Here is a 21,268-nt window from a genome sequence, read left to right as displayed (position 1 = left end):
TTTAAAGTGTGTTTCCCCAAATACACCAACATCTTACACAATAATCCCACAAGTCTGCGCCCTCAGCACAGAAGTGGCTGGCACCCCACTATTGCAAACCCACTTTTTTAGCCTTTGCCATTCTGATACATTCCCTTTGTTGGGGGACAAGCAGCAATTGGAGGAATCCCGACTGCCTCTCATTCTGCAGCAGCAGAAGCCCATAGCTTTTATTTTAAAGTCATTCTAGTTCTGACCTTTGGTTTAGCAAGTTCTTAGAGAAAAGCCTTTCAATTTTAAGAAAGTAAAGTCTTTAATTTTTTGAATTCTCCTCTCTGGAATCCTTATTTCTCTTTAGAATCCTTATTTAATGACCTTTAAGTATGTCTCAAGTTATCAGATTACAATCAACAGCTAGACACAAAGATATCCATTCCCTCTGCCTGCTTAACCCCTCTACCTTTAAACTACTGAAAAGAACACAAAATGCACATTTCTAGATTCTGTAGTTTCACCTTTTAGCCCTACATTTTTCCAATCAAGCATTTCAAGAGCCAACCATTTCAGTGTTTAACTCCCATTATAAAAGAAAATAAACTCAGCAATCTGAATCAAGAAATACACAATGGAAAGCTTCCTACCATTCAACCTCCCATCAAAATTTGGATTTGTTGCAACTTTAAGACCAGGGTGGGGCAACAGGAAACAGCCAAGATTACTGAAACAGGAGTGAATATGCTTCCTTACATTCTGTAGCTCTTCATGTTGGTTTTGCTTTACCTGAAGAAGAAAAAAAAAAAAGGCAGTAAGAACTGCTAACAGTTTTGCAGTACTGCAATTAAGATTAAATATCAGCTTAAAAGCAGTAAGAGCACATTCTTGCACCTAAAAATGTCAAGTTCTAAACATCAGAACTCCACACGAGTGGGAGCATCACAAACGTATTTTATTAGCACAAAGAGTTAGCTCATCATGCATCATTATCTTGGTGGTAAGTTGTCATTTAAGTTATAAGACCACACTAGGACTACTGGAGATAACTTACCTGCAATCTTTTCTCTAGGAACTTTTTTCCTCCTTCCAAGCCATATGCATGTTCATAAGGATAACTCCAATCTCTAATTAAGAACATGAGTGTCTGTAACAGGAAGAACAACAGCAGCAAATGGCTTGCATCATTCCTAAAGTAAAAAACTGTCACACGTGATTATTTTAAGTAAAAAAATCTCTAAGCTTGGCTGCTCTAAATGAAGTAGCCTTGTAGTTTTGTGGTGCATTTGAAGCGTTTGCTTGTTTAAAAACAAACCAACCAACCCACATACCAAACCCACAAAGGCAACTCACTCATCTGAAAGGAAGTACCCAAGTGTCTCAAAAAGATAGTTTCCCTGTTCCTGGGCAAATGACAAGAACATTGAGGACTCACACTTGTAAGCTGAATATTCTAGAGACACAAGAGTCTTAAAACTCACCACTAACAGCAGTCGACTAGTACCCTTATGGGTTAAAGGGGATACTTCAGGATGGAAAAGATCTCCGTCTTTGCCTCCACTAAATAGAAGAAGCCTCAAACCCTTCTCTGGCCTAGCAAACAGTCTGGAGATGCTAGCAGTTTTGAGGTTTTTAATGCTGAAGCCAATAAAGCTTCAAGTAAATGAAATGCAACACGGCCCTCCTCAATGCTATTTCTTAGAGGCCACATGACCTTTACTCAGAACCATGTACCACCAGCAAAGACCAACCATATCTCAAAAAGTAATGAGTAAGAAGGCAGGACGAAACTTTTCTCCTTAACATCTGCAAATCACTTGACACTTTCACTCCTTTTATGTTTTACAACTCAGACACAAAGCTGTACTTGCCCAAAACATGATCCTCTTCAGCATTTTCCCATTGTGTTTTTGCCAAGAAATGTGGTGACAGGGAAGGAAAATCAGCCTTGTAAAGAACAGGCTAGCTTCAGCCCGCTAATTTCTCTTCATAAATTATTCTGAGCTTACTTTCTACACATTCAATTACTTAAAATCCATTTAACATATATAGTTACCTGAAACGGCTTTTGGTAAATTTCTTCCATAGCTAGTCTTCCATATTCTGTAAACAACTGATAGAAAGAAGAGCATAAGGGTGTCACACATAAAACACATTTTTCTACTGTAAAATATTCTATTATGTCACTAGAAAATAAAGTATTCTATCTTAAATCTTATTATGCGTTGAGAATGGCCAATACACCTAAAGAGCAAGTACACCAATCATCAGTAAAATTCAGGAAGAAGGCATGATTTCACAGTGCCATTCCATAACTGTCAACACACCGCAGCTCTAAGTGGGTGGCCTGTGGGCTATTCTCAGAGGAAAGCTGGCTGTGTCTCTCAGCAAGCCAGTTTCCAACACTTGTTTCCTAGGCTAAGGAGGTAAGCCTGTCTAACATTTGCCCCTTACTTCCCACAAAAGATTTATTCCTAGAAGTCTCAAGGAACTTGGCTAGAGCCAATGTATCAGACACTTAAATACAAGCCAAGTTCAGCAGCTTCCCAGATACCTACTTCAGCCCGTGACCTCAACTGATAATTGTTCTTTCCTGCCAGTATAAAGGCAAGTGTCACCTGCCTTCCTCTCATTGCTTTCACCATCTTTAATACCAGCAGCACCATTCATCACTGGACTGAGTGGGCCAGACAGTCCATGAGAACATGAATTACGGACTGTGCTAGCTGTTTCAGCAGAGGTCAATACTGTCAGGTGTTGATCCATGCTAGCCCCCTTACAGATCTTGAAGGTTGAGAGGAAGGAAGCACACCAGTATCCTCTAGTACCAGGCAACTGTTCTTCTGCATTAAAACTAACTCCTGGAACATCTCAGATAAATTGGCTAAAAGGACAGTTCCCCCTGTGTTGATCACAAGAGCATCTGAGAACTTACAAGATTAATTTAACACAAATTAAATTCCAGGCCCTTGTCACTCTGAGGAAAAGCAGCTCTGAAGTGACCAACCACCCATATGAGACTGGCTCCTTTGATCCTAACTGCCTACCCCATTCACTTTCCTGCTACATCGAAAAGGCAGCCAGAGACTAAGAGTATTTCAGAACAACAGAAATTCCTGTTATAACAGAAATTCAGAACTTCCTTCCCTCAGCTCACAATTCCTTGCCCCAGCTTTAAATGCATGGGTGTCCCCCTACCCACTGCTTATATTTATCACCCTTCTTTTCCTTTCCCACCCTCAAATCTCACCCTCCAGTATAAAAGAAAGGGATCGCTCTATTCAGATTGCACTGAGGCTGTCAAAGCACCAAAGTCATGAGGAAGGCCTGGCTTGCAAATAATTAGGTAAGGCTTGTTTGCAGTGCCTGGTTGGGTTTTTTTGGGGGGTGTTGGCCCAGTGATACAACTCTGTTAACTGAGAACAGCATCACAAGGCTATGTTTAGTTAGTGCTCTTCTACTTCCAGTATTGGCAGCCAGTCTCTTGCAGCACTGACCAAGACAGAATTCCTTTCAATCAGAAGACACATAAAACAGTTTTAAGCTGTGACAAGGTCATGGCCTGAGCACAGGCAGGCATTTGTTGATACACAAGCTAGTCTTTAAAGATACAGGTTTTAACTTAAGGAGATAAGGTTCTTGCACTATTCACATGAAGCCAGAATTCAGTGGCCTTTGACCACAATGTTCCATTAGAGGATGAAAACCCCCCCAGTAAAGACAGTGCAACTCTTTCCTGCTTTTGTTTCTAAGCAGAAATAAAACTCTGTAAAAGTTTCTCAGTTGAAAAACTAGAGAACGCTTCTGGGTAGAAGATAACTCTTTCTGCCCTGACCCAATCTCCCACATTTCTTTAGAAACTGGTTATGAAAAACCATCCATCTTCCTATTTTAGCGAAAAAGGAGAAACATTGAAATTTTCTCATTAAGTACTTCCATAAATCATTTTCCTTTCTCATCCTTTCGGGAATTTCACAACTTACCATACAGAGAACAGATTTTAGAAAGATAAGGTTTAGCCAGATTAGAAGCCTGTACTACTTTACCTCTGCACTGGCACAGTAGAAGCATCACAGTATCATGGAGTTGATGCAAATACTGTTGTTATAGGCAGTACTAATTTTAGCATCAGGTCAGCTTCAGTGTTTTATAGGAAGTAGCAGGCAGCTCCCAAATCACAGTTACATTAGTAGTAACTTCAAGAACAATGTGAAGACTATCACTCCAGAGGCAGCTTAATATAAATTCAGCATATTCTTACCTGCAAATGTTGAAGGTCATCTTCCTGAATATTCTGCGACAAGTTGTATACCTGCAAAAGACAGTAAAAGAATTACAGTGTAACATCAAACCATTATCTTACATTCATGTAGTCTCTTTTAATTATCCTGAGCATTTTTAACCCCTCAGGAGAAGTCTAACTATCCAAAAGTCAGCAACTAGAAAGGTGTCATAGAATGCATCTCGAAAGTCACTTCCTTATACAAAGTGCTAGGGACAAACCACTGCTGACTACCCTAATCCTTCTTAGAACAGCTTCTTTCCAAGGAAGCAAGTCATAAAGGAACCAGAGAAGACTGCCGAATGCTTCAAATAACCACATCAGTGTGAGACAGGAGTATTAAGAAGGGCACGTCTGTTTGCCATCCTCAAGTCCAAGTGCTCTAGGATTCAGTGATCCAGCAGCTGCATATCCAACACAGAAATGACTGGGTACTTAGTTCACCAGGGTTTTTTTGCTTTCTAATCTTCCCAGAGATATCTGATTTTATCCAGGAAGCTCGTGACTGTTTCAATAGCACAAATACTGAACAGCAGTAAACTCAAAGATGCATCAATAACCCACAACTTATCCTAACTACAGGAACAAAACAAACAAACAAAGCCAAACAAACAAACAAAAAAAACCCCACCAAAAACAACCCCACAGGGCAGAAGTAGTGTTCTACATAATCCTGTTACTTTCATGTTGTAGCATGTCTGAAGAAGGTCACTTGTCATCCCTCAAAAACCTGCTCACTTCTGGTACGTTTAAGGCACAAGCTTAAAAGTAGTTTTGGGTGTAGCACGAGAGAATCATCAGAAGTTTAACAGTAGCAGCAATTGTAAGTTTAGCTGATCACAGTGTAATTCCACACTAAACTATCTGAAGTCTTAAGAAAAGATTCTGTGACACATCTGTACAGAAGCCATTGCTACTTTGACATCTTTTTTTGGGATTCCCCAGTTCAGTCAGCAATTTTAACTCAGCTTGGCCTTGGATAACCTTGATTCCACAGAGAAACTTACATAGTATACTACACTGAAAATAAAATGGTAAGTATGAGTACTTTTTCTTTTTTTTTTTTTTTTTTTAAAGTATGAAAGCTTAAATAATAGTTGGAGGAAGATATACAGGTGTACTTTCAAAGTGTGGCTACACAGATATTCTTTGCATGTTCAGGATAGAGGGTTCCTATAGCTGCTATTATTTGCCAGCACAGGTATTCTCACCTGGACAGAACTCGTCATGGTGCTCAGAGCAAAAACCGTTGCACAGTCTTTGATAGTGGATTGGCTATCAAAGGCACCTTGGGTATCCATGAGTAGTACAGCAACCTAGAGAGTTTTAAAGAGCAGTAATAGTTAACCAAATTATTAACACTTTCAAACTCCTGGCCATTGAGATAAACTCCATTTCAAGTAGAGCAAGTCTCTGCCCCTATACCTACTTATTAGTGAGTCAGCTGCCTGTGCACATGCCTATACACACCTACAGCTGAGTAAGCAACAACTAGAGGGCCATGTCATCAGCCTTAAGTCCTTGGCCTTGCTACACTAGTTACCCTCTCCCACAGAAATAGCCTCCCTCAGCCCAGTGAGGGTACAGTGCAGAGTAACAGACAGCTCTTATTCACTGGAAGAACTTCAGTCTTAGCTGACAATCCAGCATAGTTCATTAGAGCTGAGTGAGATGGTTACTTCTAAAAACATATCTATCTTAAAATAATCATTTTCAGAAGAAAACAAGATAATTGATACTGACCGTCTGCTGGAATGACAAGGAATGAAATGATCTTAATGATATAAGTTAATCTGTCCCAATTCCCATCTTTGAGTTCTACTACAATTCCCTTCTCTTTCAGTTAGAAATGGCTGATAAGCAAGAACAAGTGAGTGATTTGTCCCCAGAGCACAAACAGATCCTCACAACTTAACTTTTTTAGCCAGAGAACTGTTTGGTTACGTATGAAATTTGATGAAGCTTCCTGAACGCCCCTAAGCCACTATCTGTTTAAGATCAGTGTCCCATATTAATTGGCATCAGATGTTTCCTTTGCAAATGCAAAGGGTATGAAAGTTAAATAACCATGAGCTTACAGTTCAGGAGAACATGAATAGCTCAAGATACACCACTAGTACTGTGGAGCAAATATTTATTAACAACATTAACACTTTGTTTCAGCATGAAGATAAACACCTACAACCAAACTTTGTAGTTAAACTGACTTAGAGTTTAAAAAGATGCACCAGCTTTGATTAGAATAGGGTTAGTGCCTTTTATCCCACCATTGGACTTAGTCCTTTTTTGTGGACTACCTGTTAAACTATATGAAAGAACCAGCTTCCAGACACTGAAGCTGTTTCTAGTACTTATAGCCATGCATTACATTTCACTAGAACACAGCTACAAGCTAGAACACATTCTCACCTCTCAAAAAACAGTGTTTGTTATGGAGCAGCTCTTATCACAACATTTGTCTATATATGGTATTTATAGCCATTACAGTTTTACAACATCCACAGAATAACCCACCCATCAGCCTGGACAGAGCAGACTTTGCCAAAACAAAGTACTCTCAGAATTGGACTATTGTTGGAGATGGAATCTTATAACCCAGCAGGAAAATTCATACTTGCACTGATATAAGGTTTCCAAATACATTACACAGCTACTGAATGCAAAGGAAAGCAACTGATGTTTGAACTGCCTCCATGAAATCCATGGCATTAAAGGTATACACACAGAGGCAAAAATCCTTACGTACACCTATTTAATTCAAGCACTTACCTTTGTTCCATTGGGTTTATCAATTACAAACACCTCACTCCAAATCTGAATGCCAGTAGTTTCCCGTTCACATCCACCTCTCCATGTAAACCCAGTCAATGGCTCAGTGTTTCCACCTATCCAGCAAGGAGAAGTCTACAAAACAAGAGGAAAAACTTATTTAAAACCAAGGAGGAGATTTTTTTTTAACATGCTATCTTAGCAGACTTCCACATTGTTCTCTCATTTTCCTCAGAGCCAACTGACAGCACTATACAAACTATTAAAACACAGTGCTACTCTGCTGTGTTTCAAGGATCATCCACAAAGAAATGTTGTTCGAGTCTACTGTATGTCAGCAGTTGCACAACTCTTCAGCCACTGAAGAGTATATATGCACAGCTTTCAAGTCTCAAGTGCTCAGAGCTAATGAGCACAGCTCAGTTTGTCCATTGATTCCCCTTTGCACTCATGCTCTTCTCTCACAGTTGAGACAACTCAACTCAAACACTGTTGTAAATAGCATGTATTTTAACTACAGGAACAGCTAAACCTCTGCAAGGAACAAAAAAAACCTTACTTTGACTTAATCCTCTCCCTTCCTCCACACAAACAGGTCAACTGCTGAAACTAGCTAAGCATCTAAGCTCCTGCACTAACAGAGGCCAGCACAAGACTCCCAATGCCAGCTTGCAGAAGCCAAAGAGAATAGGCAAGGACCAGAAGATCTACAATCTATACTTGTCACAGTTACGAAGTACTTTTTCCTAAGTGATTAGAATTCAAGAGAAAAGGTCATGTTGAAAGTTTGATACATGTCAATCAAGCCATCCATATTAAAATTTTACTGGCACATGCTCACTTTGGGAAAGGTTATCAGAGGGTCAAGTACAGTTCACAGCTAACATTTCTGGTTGATGGTACTGTAACAAGATTGTCGGTCCTCAAGGACAGGCAACATACAGAGCAGTGGCTCATGCAGAAGAATCCAGCCATTATATGAGCATATTTAACCCAGAAATGTACTTTATGTACTGGGCAAGTAAGGAGCATGAACAGGCACCCTGAGGAAGTTTCACTGTGGTATGTTTATATACACTGAAATCCTACAAGAGAGAAGTGGCAGCCAAACAATAGCTTAACTGATAAGGGTGCTTAGAGAAAAACCGTAATTTCACAGGCTAGAACACAGCATGCTGGCAGAACAGAAAGAGATATTTAATGAATTTGCCTCTGACTGGCCAGAGAAGATTACCAGCCAGGATAGTGTGCTCTCTGAGAAGGTCAAAGGGGAGACTTCTCAATTCACTAGGCTATGGTCTCTACCTCGCTGACTCTGCACTGGCAGTTTTCAGAAAAGAGCTCTTCACACCTCAGAAAACAGCATGAGCACCCAGGGGCTGTACAAAATAGAAATACTTACTACAAATAAGTGAAACTGCTTATTTTTAAAAGGGGATGGGGAAGAAAACTGCACACATTCCTCATACCTAGCAGCATGCAGAGCAAACCATACTAAGAGGGAAAGGCAGTCAAGCAGTTCTGCACCAGCATTCTCCCAAATGCCAAGTGCACACCATTCAGCTCTATTTGGATCAGACATGGCAAAAGTAAATGAGAAGCAGATAAAAATTCAGGAAATGGACACAGGTATCCAAGTGAAGAGAACCTCTTTACAGGTAAGTTGTTTGGGGTTTTTTTTCCTTTGTTTGTTTGTTTCTGTTTGTTTGTTTGTTGGTGAGTTTTGTTTTGTTTTGTTTGGGGTTTTTTTTTATCATGCACATACACCTCTACCAGAGAGACTAAGCAAAACCTGAACAGCTTTCCCCTGGAATTTTTTTATCCTAGAAGATACTTATGCATCCACTGACCACTCTAGAAATCAAAGCTCCAGGCCTACTTTGGGCTTCTGTACACTCCAGAATACAGTTTTGCAATGCTGAATCATATTTCACAGATATATATCAATGGACTGTAGCTTTTCACTTTTTCAAAAGAATCTGTTACATTATTCAACAATATGTTCCATTTGTCATTTATACAAGAATACTTTTTCCCAGTTTGGTCCAGAAATTAGCCTTATTTGTAGCAATTCAGACCAAAACTACACAACTCTGTTGACAAGTTCCTCAATGAGCACTAGATATGACCACATTAGATTTCATATGTGATTCATGTCACCAGAGACTTTGGTGTCTTAACAGGTACTACTTCAGCTGAAGCTGCTTCACCTTGTGGGTGCTGCACTTCAGCCTGTCTCTGGCTGACCTTTGCATCAGTCCGAAGCACTCCTAGCTTGTTACCTCTGACTCTCCTTAGTTAAAACTCAGTATTTTAACAGTCTCCATCCATCAAGTTGGCTTGAAAGATATTCAAGAGATGGGAGGAGAAAAAAAAGACTTTGTTCCTACATGAAGTCAAGCTAGAAGTTGCACCACAATTTTTTATCAGTCACCTAAAAGATAACCTCTCTAAATATATTCCACACTAAGGAAAGGACCAATGTAGCTTTATTTGCATAGTGCCATTAGTACGCAGTGCACCTTGCAGATTAATACAAGCTAAGAAGGTCATACCCCTGTAAAAAAAACCTTTTCAATCTGAATTTACTGGTGCTACTGCACCCAACTCTTAATAAGGCTTAAAGCACAACAAAGATCACAAGATCCTTGCAGCAGCTTGCCGAGTACACAACTACTGCTGCTGTTTTGTGGCAGATTATTCTGTTCCATTTCAAATGAGCAACCATAACACCAAGTATCAGTGCTTGAAATGAGATGCCCACCTCCCTGAAGTTAGTGACCAACCTCAGCCATGTCAAAATCCTACCTGTGACTTCAACTGGCACAAGTGAGATTTTTAGAATGGTAACTTTTCACGTGACCTCCAGCTCTTGGTTTAAGACAAGAAAATGGGTTTCTGAAGTATCTTGGCAAGTTTTTCATCATGCATGTTAATATCCACAGGGGAGGATATCCCAAAATTGCCTGATTAGCACAAGAACTGAATGCTGATGCTTTAGTATTTTGTGTAGGATCCAATATTTAGTTCACAGAAAATACAGACTTGTAATTACACCTGACTGAAGATGGAGCAATCAGACTAAAAGAGTACTATAAAACTATAGCAAGGCCTTCCCTCCTGTACTGAAATTTGTATAAGCACAGAGGATACCATTTAACTTGATACAATTCAGCGGTGCTCAAAAGAGGAGACATTGCACTTATCTTCTCTCATCCCCAACTCCCATCAAACAGTTTGCAGCCGCTCTGATGTTCATCAACTCTTTCCCTAAGCCAGTTTACGTCACTGAGCTGGCAGGAAAACAGTTCAGCGAAGTACAGTCTTCTGATGCATCACTGAGTTGGATCAACTCAACTAAGGGTCTGCAAGCATTACAACTTCAGAATGCAAATGCCTGGCCAGAAGCAGCACATGGAGAGCAAGACCCCTCTGCTTTTGGTAAGAGATAGCTGTTACAGTAGATGGCCAAGTTTGCCTTCATCTTCAGTTTAAGTGAAACAAACCGTATTTTGAAGGACACATACAGAAAACTGAAAAAAGCAATTGCACAATAAAAGAAACAGAGAGGCATGATATTACACAAGGCTGAAACAGTGTTTCAATCCATTTTGCTTCACGAACTTTTGTTTTACTTCACAATCTGAAAGTTAAGAGCATTTGCTTAAAGCCCACCCCTTCTATTTTCAAAAAGAACTAGCACTACCCCTACCCAGCCACCATCTAGCTCAGACTGCCATACTTCTTGGGAGTTCAGGGGTTTTTTGGGGGCGTTTTTTGTTTGTTTTTAAAATAAACAGGACACTAGAGAGGGTTTATATACACACACAGAAGGCCACCCACTAAACAGTTATATCAATGAAACATTTATTTCTCCCTAATTTAAGAGAGTCTTAAGAAGTTGGGAACACCATCTTGCTACTCTGTATTCCTCCTACCATATCCTCAGTGTCTTTCTTACAGAGCTGGCAAATCAGCGAGAGGAATTCAATAGCAGGCACTACTGGGAGTGAGAGAAAGGAAGTCTTCATCTGCCAACTACCAGCAGCTTCTTTGCAATATTCACGTATTTCCTGTAACTGCAGGGTTCATCTTGATTTCTCCTCAAGCCAGCTAGCACAAAGGTAAAATAGATGCAGTCATGGTTAGTTTCTGCTACTGTGAATTCCAACGCCGAAGAACAGTGACAAAAAAAGGAATCAGTTTTGCGTTTTTAAGAGCTTCAAAAAGCAACAAAATACTGAATTGTCAATATTCACTATGCAGATTAAAAGAAACAAACCACAACCTGTGACAGGCAGATGTTTATGTTCACAGGAGGCCCTACCCTGCCTTCTCCGTATCAGCTGAGAGTTCAAAGTATAAAAAGGATTTTAAAAGTTCCTGGATTATGTTCAGAGACACATTCCAAGCAGTAACCAGGAGACTTTCTCCCTTTTGCCATACCTCAGATTTAAGCAGATTTAGTCCTCCAATAACTATCCGATAAGACTCTTCTTTCTGCAACAATGGGTAAACTATTGCTACAATATGATTTCAGGAGATCAAGTCAAAGCAAGATCCCTCCAAACACCACCTGGATGAGCCCTTCCCCAAAGCTCAACTAGAAGGCCACCATGCTCCCTCATTCAAGTTCTTCTCATGCCCACTTAAATCAGAACACCAATAAGTTCCCTTGATAACTGCAGGAAAATTTATATTGAAAAACTGTCACTTGAATACACTTCTTCACAGAGTAGAAACAAGAGTAGCTGGCTTCCCCACCCCCCCAGTAAGAAAAATGTGACCTGCTACATTTGTGCTCAAGTCAACAAATACAATGGTAAATGACTAAAATACCAAACTACTTTTCTCCTGCAGGGAAAATCCAAATTACTCACCCTGTTATACATGTATCTAAGCATGAAGTCCAGCAGAAAAGATTTTCCTTTGCGGAAAGCTCCTGCTACAGACACAACTACTATGTTAAGATCTTTGATGTGTTCCTGAAGCAAGATTTTCTCCAATGCTTCTTCATCTAATTCAAAGTTATGGTCATCTTCATGAGCAAGAACAATCTGTATGGGGCGCGGCTTATCCAAATCCACCTCGTCATCTGAGTCTGGCAGGGCATCTGAGTCAGGTAGGGCATCCTCCTCCTCTTCTTCCTCATAATGCTTACCTGCAAATTGACAGGTTACAACATATTAGTAAGTCAGAGCTTAGGGCACTAGACATTTCTTTGAAGTGAAGCCTTGAGCTGGGCTTTCATTCCCAGCAGCAAGAGTGATGTTCTTCAGAACGCACATGTGTAGACAGCGAGATCAACAGCAGTTCCCTGTCCCTTTTCATCAGCTTTGCATATAGTCTACATTTCAGATCTTCAGCATTCTCCATGTTTTAAGAAATCACAAAAGAAAACTGGTTTTCAGCATCAAAAACCCCTTTTAAAGGCTTCTTAAGTATAACTTCTCTTAAAACTCAAGGGCCTTTTATCTGGAAAAAATTAATTAGTTTAAAATAAGCTCCAAAGAAGACCAAAAAAGGCCATTTTTAGATCACCACCTTATATTTGCGGGGTGGAGGGGGAAAAAAAAAAAAAAAAAATCAGTTTTGCTTGCCAACATGTACAAGCAAGACCACTGATCTAGTATGTAACCCCAGGATTACATACATCAGCAGATGACCAAGTTCCTCTCTAATTCCAACACATCACACCTGTCTCAATTCTCAGTAAAGCACAGACTTCAGACTGCCTATTCACTGCTTGCAAGAGGATAAACTCCTGAGCACGTGCAAGGCCTAACAATTCTGGGATAAGAGAAACAAAACACATTGAAGTAGTTTCTGGCTTCATACTCTTCCTGTTACATTATTAAGCAAGATTTAATAACAGTAAGTAGCAACTCTTTCAAAAAGAGTTAAGAGAATGTTTTATACACAATTTAAGAATCAATACCCTTTCAGGATCAACCAGTAGCTGAAAGAACTATAACTCAGATGAGACTGAAGTTACTAGTGAATGATAAATTGAGGTAACACAGCCCTTCAGACATACAGCACAATAGTACCAATATCCAATTTTCCTGAATTCAGGAATTCAGGAGTTACTGGGTTAGAGGCCTAGAAGAAAACCAAATGAACTGACCTGTCCAAGATGAAGTCTCCTCTCTTGTTCATGTACTCCAACATTGAAGTTTGTCCCACAGCAGAAATTAACTCTACCACTGGCCTGATTCCACTTTTTCTATCAAGCATCTGGAAGCGCTCTTGCACTTACAGAATTGCCTCCAACTCCAGGTTTACGTTTTGCCATACTGTCAGAACCCCACGTGCACAAACCTGATTGAGGCACCTTCCAAACAGTTACTTATCTGGGAACATCACTGTACAAATTTAAGTACCTTGGACTGCTAGTCATGCCTGCACTCCCAAGCATTGCTTTAATGAAGGCAAAGCAGCAGCCACCTCCAGTTACTCGATGCACTGCATGCAAGTATGTTACATGGCCCCCATGCCTCCTGTAGAAGCAGCACAGAAGCAGTGTTCTCTTGCAGGATGTGTCATGAGGCACTATGGAACACACCACAGTTTAATTCATTCACAGCAGAGACCCTGCCAATACCAACACGATCTGCCAAGTCATTCCTGCCAGACTTCGCATGCTAGATACCATCCTTAGCAAAAGACTTACGAACAGTGCTCCAAAGCACTCTGTTTTGCGGATGTAATGAGACATTTGAGTTACTACCGTGAACTTGAAAAACTGGTAACATGGTGACCCTGGAGTTTTCCAGCAGCTGTCTCTTTAGCCAGTTCTGACATTTCACTTCATTGCAAACCAAAGAGGACATTTCCATTTCCAAGCATCAAATCTGTGCTGCCTGAAAGGCGAGTGGCACTAAATCTTAAAAAAAAATTGGTTTTAATATATTAAGCTAGTATAGTTTGAACAGGAAGTAAACTTCAGTGCTTAAATTCTAAGCAGCTAGAACTAAACTCCAACATTATCCAAGCAGGTGTGCAAAACAGTCCCTAGCATCACCCTAACTCAAACTGGTTGACAAAGCAGGCCAAAAAATTCAACTGCACCAGCAGGCCTGACAGTTGGAAGGAGTAACTTTAAAAAGAAAAGCTGTCAACAGTACACCAAACTGTACAAACTACACTGACACAATGTTGATTGCCACTTCAGAAGAAAAACTCCCACCTTTGGCCTAAAGCTTTTGTATTCCCAGAAATGAAACAAGCCCTCTTTTTTGAAAGAGTTTACAAAACAGGTTTTGTCCCATATAGGTAGCATCCTTTGTAGGCCAGAAAACTTGGGAGGATAGCCCAGGTGAGGTAGGAATATTTTCACAGTTAGAAAGAAAGCCTTTAGCATCACAGCCTAGAAACTTAAAGGCAATAATTCTATTGATAAAAGCATTAAGATTCAATAGCTCCAAGAAAAGACGCCCGTGTTTTAGCAAGCCGATATTCACACAATGTGTCAAAGCCTCTGCTTCTACATATTCCCCAGGCAACAAGTTTAACTTCGTTACTTAAAACAGCCTTATATTCTTTTATTTAACTGCATACTTCACTTCAGCTGCAGTAAAGTATCAGTTTTGTAAACTAAGGTAGATTATAAAATAGTCTGAAGCAACATCTGCAACTTCTCTTCATTCACTTGGAGCCTGACATTAACCATCTTTTCCTACTTGGAAGTCGTCAGAACCTTAGCAGACCTCAAAGCACAAGCTGTAGCAGCATCCTTCTGCCAGCACAGAGCACAGCCACCCAATGCCTCTTCAAGCCAAGCAGCTTTCCAAACAAACGAGTGGTCTTTTATCATTAGTTATTTCTAAACAAGCAGATCCTCTCTATCACAAGTAGATAGCACTATCAAGAGCTTACACACAATATGCCCATTAAAAGCTCACAACATCTTGTTAATAGTATTCTGCACCCCTGGAGCTTGCTCAGCTCAGAGGGAACACGAGAGAAGATTCACCTTAGGCCCTACTCAATTCCTATTAGATTTCACTTACCCGCAGGAACTGCAGAGTCAAGTCCAGAGCATCAAGTTGGACTTTTTGTCTGTTTTGGGTCAGGTTGGTCTGTTGGCTTTTTTTGTGAGTTTTGTTTTTTTTTTTACTAGCCAGCCTGCTATATCCGAAAGCTCCCAACCTACCTACAGAAAAGACCATCATTGCTATGAATCAAGCACTTAAGATGGTGGAGAGCTACAGTGTTGACAGCTGTAAAGGAAACTTGATCCATCCAGAGGAGCTGGTTTGATAACTTCATGCTCAAGTTGCTGAGAACACCCTTCCCTTCAAGGGATTGTGAACTAGTTAGCAATTACCAGGACAGACGTTGCACAAGTTAAGCATGTTAACTGCAGAACAAGTGCTACTGCTCGTCCCAGCAGCGTAATCAGCATATGCTAACCTGTCACATGTGCGTAGGCAGATATCACAACCTTTTTGGTCCTTCATACAACCTTCTGGCTGCTTACCCTGTTACTTTGGCTAGTCAATGTCGCAGGCAGCACTGGAGTACTTTGGAAGCCTTCCTAGAAGGCTTCGGCATCCTGGGCAGAAGGATCACATTCCACTTCCAAGAACTACTTTCAGAGCAGTCCCTCAAAAAAATTGTCAGGACAAGAAGTCCCACTTCACAGTCCAGTTTTCTGCAAAAGCTGCAGAAGCATTACAGTAAGTTATGTAAGTAGTTCATAAAATAACCATGCTGATAGCACTGTCAAGTCAAGTCAGGCCAGGAGTTAATGAAATTCAGAACATGAAGCCTTACTCCTTAATTCTCCCTACCCCTCCCTTTACTCACCTGCCGTAGCATGGTCATAGTGTACTACTTGAAACTCAGAATGTAAGTGGGTTTGTCCTAAAGCTCAGCCTAAAGACCACAAACTGCTCTAGGTTCTTGTAATAGTCCAGTCCCAGCAAATCAAGTACAGGAACGGATGAGGACTAACTTCAGAACAGGTGGTGTTCACAGAATGACTACCCCTACACTCACGTGTTTCTAGCCAACTGGACAGTAATTTGGACTTGCAAAGCTCATGGCAGCCTCCCTATATAGGTCTCCATGACAACTCATTCAGTACTGCTACAGAGGCAACCAAAGCAACAGACTTTTGTTGTTTTGGGGGTTTTTTGTTATTTGATTTTTATCCTGTCTCTTAATACTTCGAGAAGTCCAGTTCCATCCCAGTAATGAGGTTACAGACCCAGCACATCCACCCCATATATTCAAACTCAGAGAGCAGTTGTTTCAGAAGCACAGCTGATAGCTCCTTGCACTGCATGCAGAACAGCCGGGGAATGCTGCCTCCTGCCAGAGTACTAAAGACAGGCTGGTAGATTCATCCAACTCGCTCACAGGGCTGGTCTCAACACTGTTGGAAATCCCCACGTGCACAGAAGACTGGACCTCAGGCTTTTAGTACATACAGAAAAGCTCTCATCTGTCAAAGCATATGGCACTAGAGCTTATAGCGCAGTGTTGCAGGCCCAGAAAGCCATAGCTACATTTTTCTTTTTTCAAGATGGTCATCTGACCTTTGAAGCTTCTGTACTACTGAACTAACGTACTCCAGACTACGCCCATATCTACCACTCTGGCTGGAGCTGATGCAAAAAGATCAACTGGACTTGCTCCTGAAGTCTGCCATCCATTCAGGCCTATTACTACGGCTGTTCGCTCATCAGTCCCTACTCCCATTTTGGCTTCTTCCAACCCAAGTCTTCATTCAATTAGAGCACGTGAGCTAACACACAGTTCTGACTGTGCATAATCACTTCCTAACCCCAGTCAAACAGGCTAAGAGATACAAGAGAAGCAATACTGTACAGCAAGACACAGAAGCAGACTTGAATGGAAGCAAATATAGCCAAGAGAAGGTACTACCATCCAGTTTCCCTATAAGCTCTTCACTTCACTCAGCAACAACTACAGCAGAACTACTATTGACACTATCAGCTAAGTATCCAGAACAAACACCATTTGTTGAAATGCTAAGCCAGATTTTGAGAACAGTAGTGTCTTGTGTATGTACAGACAATATTTCAACTGAACAAACTCAACTAAATTACCTGTTTCCTAAAGTATAAGGTAAAATGAAAAGCTAATTCCTGCTTCCCCTAAGTACACAGCTAGCAGCTGATAACCTATTTGTCCTGTAGTGTAACAACATGGGAGTGAGAACAGTCAGCTCAACCTGCATGCTATGAAAATAAGAGACAGCCTGCTTTAGTTGCAAGTTCCTCCCTTTAAGCACATTAATTGAAATAAAGTACCAACATAACTACCTTTAAGTTTCAATCCAAATACAGCTTGAGCTCATTAAACACATCATTCACATTCATTCACAACAAAAAAAGCACACACTAATTGCTGAATTCAGTTGGTTTTAGATGCATTATAGGTTTTTGATCAACAAGCACTGAATGACAACTAGTAATTGCTTCTCTGGACAGTGGGTTAGACACAGACAACTGCACACAGATGCAGCACAACATTAAATTTAAATCCCATTTGCTTTTTAGTGGCTTAAGACTTGGATTATGAACAAAGTCTAAAGAAGTCACTTTCATTATTGTAGATAGCTCTCATCAGTACTCCTTCCATTTGCTCTGTCACAAGGAGTTACAAAGACTTCACTCTGTACGTCTTCAAGCTGGTAGTCTTAGTATCTTGTTTGTATAGAAACCTGCACTTTACTAGAAGTTCAACTTTAAATCAAGACTTCCAGTACACCTAGATACTTCAGCTCTCAGCATCCCTGAACTCTTTCTCCTGGTGCTCTACAGACACCACACATCTGTGTCCATGCAAAAATGATCTTAAATCTCCCACTCGTAGCTCAATACAGATGCGTGATAGGTTCCCCCACACACCTGAATGGTAAAGCAAGCTAAGTGAGCTACACCAACCTCAAACCATCTGGCTTGAAATCTTGTTCTACCTCCACAGCCTGAGGGAGTTCACAGCTTGAATCAAAAGCTTAAAATAAGTTATCATGAGGAAACTGCTGCACCACATTTAAATGTAATGCATTCTCTCAAGAGCTTCACCTAGGAAAATTTCCTTAGAGAGAAAGGAGACAAACTGTTTAAATGTTTCTTGTTTTGGTGTAGTGAACTGAGGAGAGTGTAGGCATGTGCGAACTGAGTTCCAAAGCGTAGAAAAAAAAAAATAGGTTAACCTTCAAACCTTATTTGGACAAGGTAAAAAATCTGGCACACCTACTAGAAAAAAAAAAAAAGACTAGATTTAAGTCACAAAATTGTCCTCCCCTTTCTCCAGCAGTCCTACTCCATGCAGTAAACTCACGACAAGACCCACATGAAAGCTAGGGACTGCCACAGACCTTAATGCATCACTGCTTTCCTATTGCTGACTAGCAAATACTGCCAAGTAGCTCATTTTAAGGCCAGAAATAATTAAATGTTTTGAATAATTCAGCTATAAATAGGACTGATGAGCTAAGTTCCAAAGACTTGTTTGGATATCCAATAAGACTGACAGAGGAGATGGGGAGGGGGGAAGACACATTTAACTCTCTCTGCTCCTTCAGGGCAATGGGATGTTAAGGGACAGATCTAGAACTGTTACATAAACTGTGAGCAGAAGCGAGAAGTACCCGAAGCTACAGTTCTGCCAAGGAAGGGGAAAAAGAAGATATTCTGATGACCTAGATACCTAGGAAGCACCATAACTAATCAAACAATAGGCCTGTCTACTCCTAAGTGCTTTAAATTGCTTCTCTGTTGAATGGTCTGCATGCATGCAGGAGCAGACAGCTCTCCCATAGCTATGCAAAATACTGATAAGCTGGCATTCTGCATTCTCCATTTAAGGGGACAGAGAAGCTAGGGGGAGACTTAATTGTAATGAAGAGGTGCAGCAAAAAAGTCAACCCTCAAATTCAGCTATTTTCAGCAAATGCATACAAGTAAGAGAACACCAATAAGCAGAGGCTTAGACAGAAGCAGGACAAACCCTGACACAACCTACTAAGTAACAAAAAAAAAAAAATTTATATATGTAAAAGGATTGCTTTTCTGAAAGCACATCATGAACTTAGTAAGAAAGATGTTTCTCCATAGCTACAAGGAAAAACGTGGAGGGTAGGGATAGCGACAAAGCATGCTTCTCATCCTTCTTCCACTCTGCCTAAAAACCACAGCTATTATTAGCACAGTCACTGAAGGACCTAACAGGATCTCTACCCACAGTAAGGTTTACCAGTACTTTTCCAGCCCCCTCAAAGAATGCTGCTTTAGAACACTAAGGCAGATGAAAGCACTAAAAGGCCTCTTCCTCACCTTTTCTCCCCTTTCTTACCTGCCCCCCAGGTTCTTGAGAATGGGAATGAGAACCCACCAGATCTGACAATGCCCTAGCTCACCATGGACTCTGGAAACAGCAAGTGAAAGCTCTTTGTGAACACTGCAGGCTAACTGGATCCTTACAGGCCACACAGATTTAAATTCGGCAAACCTCTACTTGTATTTCAGAGTGATTTTATTTAAGGTTGTTGCTCACCCAGGAAGAATCAGTCAGTATTTTCTAATTGGTTTAGGCTGTAACTACATTTTATGTACCTTGCACGTATTCCTCATGTCAGCAGCTGACAATTTAAACAACGATCAGCTAACCCAAACCAAGATTTTGAGCGAGAAGGATAGGGTGAAAAGAGTAAGGCGATACGTGCCAACTACAATCACCCCATGTTTGATCTTTAGATTAGCAGCAATAGGTTTAGTCACCCAGCTGCAGCTGCATCTCTACCACAGCCACAGAGGTGCTCAGCAGCAAGCAAGTGCTCACTTTTGCTGTACAGGGAGGTATACCGAAGGGCCAGTTTTCATACTCATTTCCAGGATAAACAAGCTGTCAGTCAGGAACACCAACCGGTTTAAGGAAACAGAGCAAGCCAAAGAGGCTTTAATTTTTGCTTTTTGATCAAACCACGCTTCTAACAATCTGAAGCTTCTAAGCAAAAGTGATCTTTCAGCCCAATATCCAGTTTACACTCAGCTTCCCACCTCCCTTTAAGTTCCCATAGCTAAGAGAGCCTCCCATCCAGCCTTTTCCAGCACTGAACTCTGTAATTCTGTTTCAATAAAGAGTTCTACATTTCATTTCAAGAAATAACAAGCAGGACACGGAGAGACTGGGTTTGCGGTAAGAAACTGCCTTCTCTAGATGAAGTAGCTAGCAAAACTGATACAGTAACTACATTCAGACACCTTCACAGGGTATTTAAATTCCTCTTTCCGCTCCCTTCTCAACTGTTCTTAACCTGGTAGTGTCACTAACACACCCACCAGATGAAAGGGAAGTGTGACTGGGGGAAACAGCAACATGTGCCAACACAATTAATGCCCAGATCAAGAATGTAAATCAAAACAGGAAAAAAGCCCCACACAAGTCACATTTCAGGAGAACTGAAACCAGCAAAACAGATCTCATTTTGCATGTGTTCACTTTATCTCCACTGGAGGAAGACATTTTTCTCACACAGCAAAAGTAGTTTTCATCACAGTCCCTGCTGCTAAGCAGGCAGAGAAAGAGGCCTGGGCTACCACATCACTTTCCCTGCAATTAACCCATAATAAATGATACAGCACCTAACCAGATTCATATACTTCAGAGCCCCGCACCTACTCTCCACAATTCCTGAGCCTCTGCCAGGCATGATTGCTGTTGCTACACAGAAGTCCCTTGCTAAGGCAACAGCTCAAAGTACATTTATTCTGCCAACAGGACAGCACCAGTAACTGCCTCCTCCTCTCCCCTGTTGCCTCTTCAAGCCCATTTCAGTAGCACAGCTGAGTCTTAACCACCCACTCACCCAAGGGCTCTCCCACTCTTTCCCATTTCCAGCACCACACAGTACCACACTGCCTTCCCTGCTAATTTTGCCACATAACCAACACTGCCAAGAGTCAAGTCAGCTAAACAAACCAAACCAGCAGAAAAAGCAATCCAATATGAACAGTTTTCTACAAACTGTATCACCTCATTAAGAGTCCCATGAGCACTAGAGCTGAAGACAAAAAGCAGAGCTACGCAGCTTCATCTGCAGGGCATAGGGTCAGTTCAGCTGTGCTGTTGAACACTACAGGCAATACACTACTCTGGGCTGGCACCACTGTCCTAGGTCCAGGAACCAACTTATCTTGAACAAACAAACACAAGGTGATGCGCTGGACACTCTACAGCCCCTGAAACACCTGCACCAGCACAACTGAG

General features: G+C 41.0%; 1 protein-coding gene across 4 annotated transcripts in view; it reads right to left on the bottom strand.

Annotated features, from left to right (window-relative positions):
* The window catches only part of ATL2 (atlastin GTPase 2), a 43,969-nt gene that overhangs the window by 11,156 nt on the left and 11,545 nt on the right, over positions 1–21,268 (bottom strand). For all 4 annotated transcript variants that reach the window (XR_005931631.1, XM_041121061.1, XM_030037964.2 and 1 more), the window contains exons 3-9: positions 11,902–12,182; positions 7,022–7,156; positions 5,464–5,568; positions 4,232–4,282; positions 2,027–2,083; positions 1,025–1,117; positions 621–759 (exon numbers count right to left, since the gene is read on the bottom strand). Coding sequence is in view for 3 of the 4 variants with exons in the window: in XM_041121061.1 (XP_040976995.1) it covers positions 621–759; positions 1,025–1,117; positions 2,027–2,083; positions 4,232–4,282; positions 5,464–5,568; positions 7,022–7,156; positions 11,902–12,182 (861 nt within the window). In the remaining variant the exon portion in view is untranslated. The remainder of the gene's footprint in view (positions 1–620; positions 760–1,024; positions 1,118–2,026; positions 2,084–4,231; positions 4,283–5,463; positions 5,569–7,021; positions 7,157–11,901; positions 12,183–21,268) is intronic.

The sequence above is a fragment of the Aquila chrysaetos genome, chromosome 2 (genome assembly GCF_900496995.4).
Source record: "Aquila chrysaetos chrysaetos chromosome 2, bAquChr1.4, whole genome shotgun sequence".
Lineage (NCBI taxonomy): Eukaryota > Metazoa > Chordata > Aves > Accipitriformes > Accipitridae > Aquila > Aquila chrysaetos.
This window is presented reverse-complemented; position numbering and strand designations above follow the sequence as displayed.